Source organism: Pteropus vampyrus, unplaced genomic scaffold, assembly GCF_000151845.1.
Source record: "Pteropus vampyrus isolate Shadow unplaced genomic scaffold, Pvam_2.0 Scaffold468, whole genome shotgun sequence".
Taxonomy (NCBI): Eukaryota; Metazoa; Chordata; class Mammalia; order Chiroptera; family Pteropodidae; genus Pteropus; species Pteropus vampyrus.
The window spans coordinates 172,074-173,363 of NW_011889249.1; the positions used below are offsets into that span (position 1 = coordinate 172,074).

Sequence of the window (1,290 nt, forward strand, 5' to 3'; positions counted from 1 at the left end):
GCGGCGCGTCCACGGGCGGGCGGGAGGCCCAGGAGGCGAAGTCCTTGCGAGGACAGCTCGCAGTGGCTGGTGGTCAGTGGCCGGTGCCCGGCGCCCGCGTCCCTCCCTCACGGCCTGGTCTGTCTCCGCTTTGTGTCCGCAGACTAAAACGGGGGCTGCTCTGTTGCACAACGAAGCTTCTGGAAATGCCTACGACATCCGGCTGAAGCTGACTAAAGAGGTACTGACAATTCAAAAACCAGATGTCGTCTGTGTTAGTGGCAGCAACCCCGGCGCAAACGTAAGTGCCACAGCGCCCCAGGCGCCAGGGCGCCCTGCAGCGCCTCCCGCAGACAGGAGGCGTCCCCACACGCCAGCCACTCAATTTGGGGGTTCGGGCTACAGCATCTCCTGCTGACAGTCCGAGGGCTCCCCCAGGCGACAGCTGTTCGGTTTGGGGACTCAGGGCTGTTTGCTGAGGGAGAGGCGCCTGCCCTTGTTCAGACACCCCCGGCTGCTGGCTGTCATTGTCACCAAAGTGCCATTTGTCACTCGCTCCCTGACACTGTCACTTCCTTTGCCAACATATTCCCCTGGAGAAGCTGTGTGTGAAAAGTGGCCCCAGATACCACGAGATGGGACACGACGTGTTCTCGCTGGGAACCGAAACAACGCGGTGTGACCGCCGGTCTGCGGACGGGGGACAGCATCTCAAGGGCGTCTGTCTGGGAGGACAGACACACGGACGACGGCTTCGCGTCAGGGCCTCGGCCCAGGTGTCTGTGGACGTGGCCAGGTGCGCACGAGACGGCTGGCCCGGGCGTTACCAGACTCCCGGCCCAGAGCGAAGGCTCCTTGGGGGTGAGAAGCGTTTGTCGGATGCAACGGAGCCCTGAGCACCGTCGGGGGTGGGGGCCGGCCCCTCAGGGCCCTGGATGCTCGCCGCCCCCCGCCGTGGGCCTGCTGGGCCCATCACCGGCCCCCAGAGCCGGCCCCGCCAGCTGCAAAACCTGGCCCTCGAGAAGCCGTGCGTGACGCTGCTTTTCCAGCGCGTCTCGGAGCCACCCGGAAGACACTTTCATTTCGCGATGGCCCCGGTGACGCCTCAGTCATCGGATTTCCGAGTCTTCGTGACCTTTAATCCCTCAGTCTTTCCTTGGTAGGCACAGGGGTCCGCAAAGCACAGGGTGCTCCCTGAGACACCGACGCGTTCGCCTCTCACGTGCGTGGCCCCCCACCAGCGGCACTGTCTCCCCTGGAACCCGCCCCCAGTCCCCGTCGTCCGCCCCATGCCCGCTGCCCCGGTTCTAG

The 1,290-nt window shown here is 65.2% G+C and overlaps 1 protein-coding gene across 1 annotated transcript in view; it reads left to right on the forward strand.

Annotated features, from left to right (window-relative positions):
- Nucleotides 1-1,290, forward strand: part of SNTG2 (syntrophin gamma 2) — a 111,480-nt gene that overhangs the window by 12,852 nt on the left and 97,338 nt on the right. Inside the window, exon 2 of the mRNA XM_011382227.1 lies at nucleotides 143-280. Within this exon, the coding sequence (XP_011380529.1) occupies nucleotides 143-280 (138 nt within the window). The remainder of the gene's footprint in view (nucleotides 1-142; nucleotides 281-1,290) is intronic.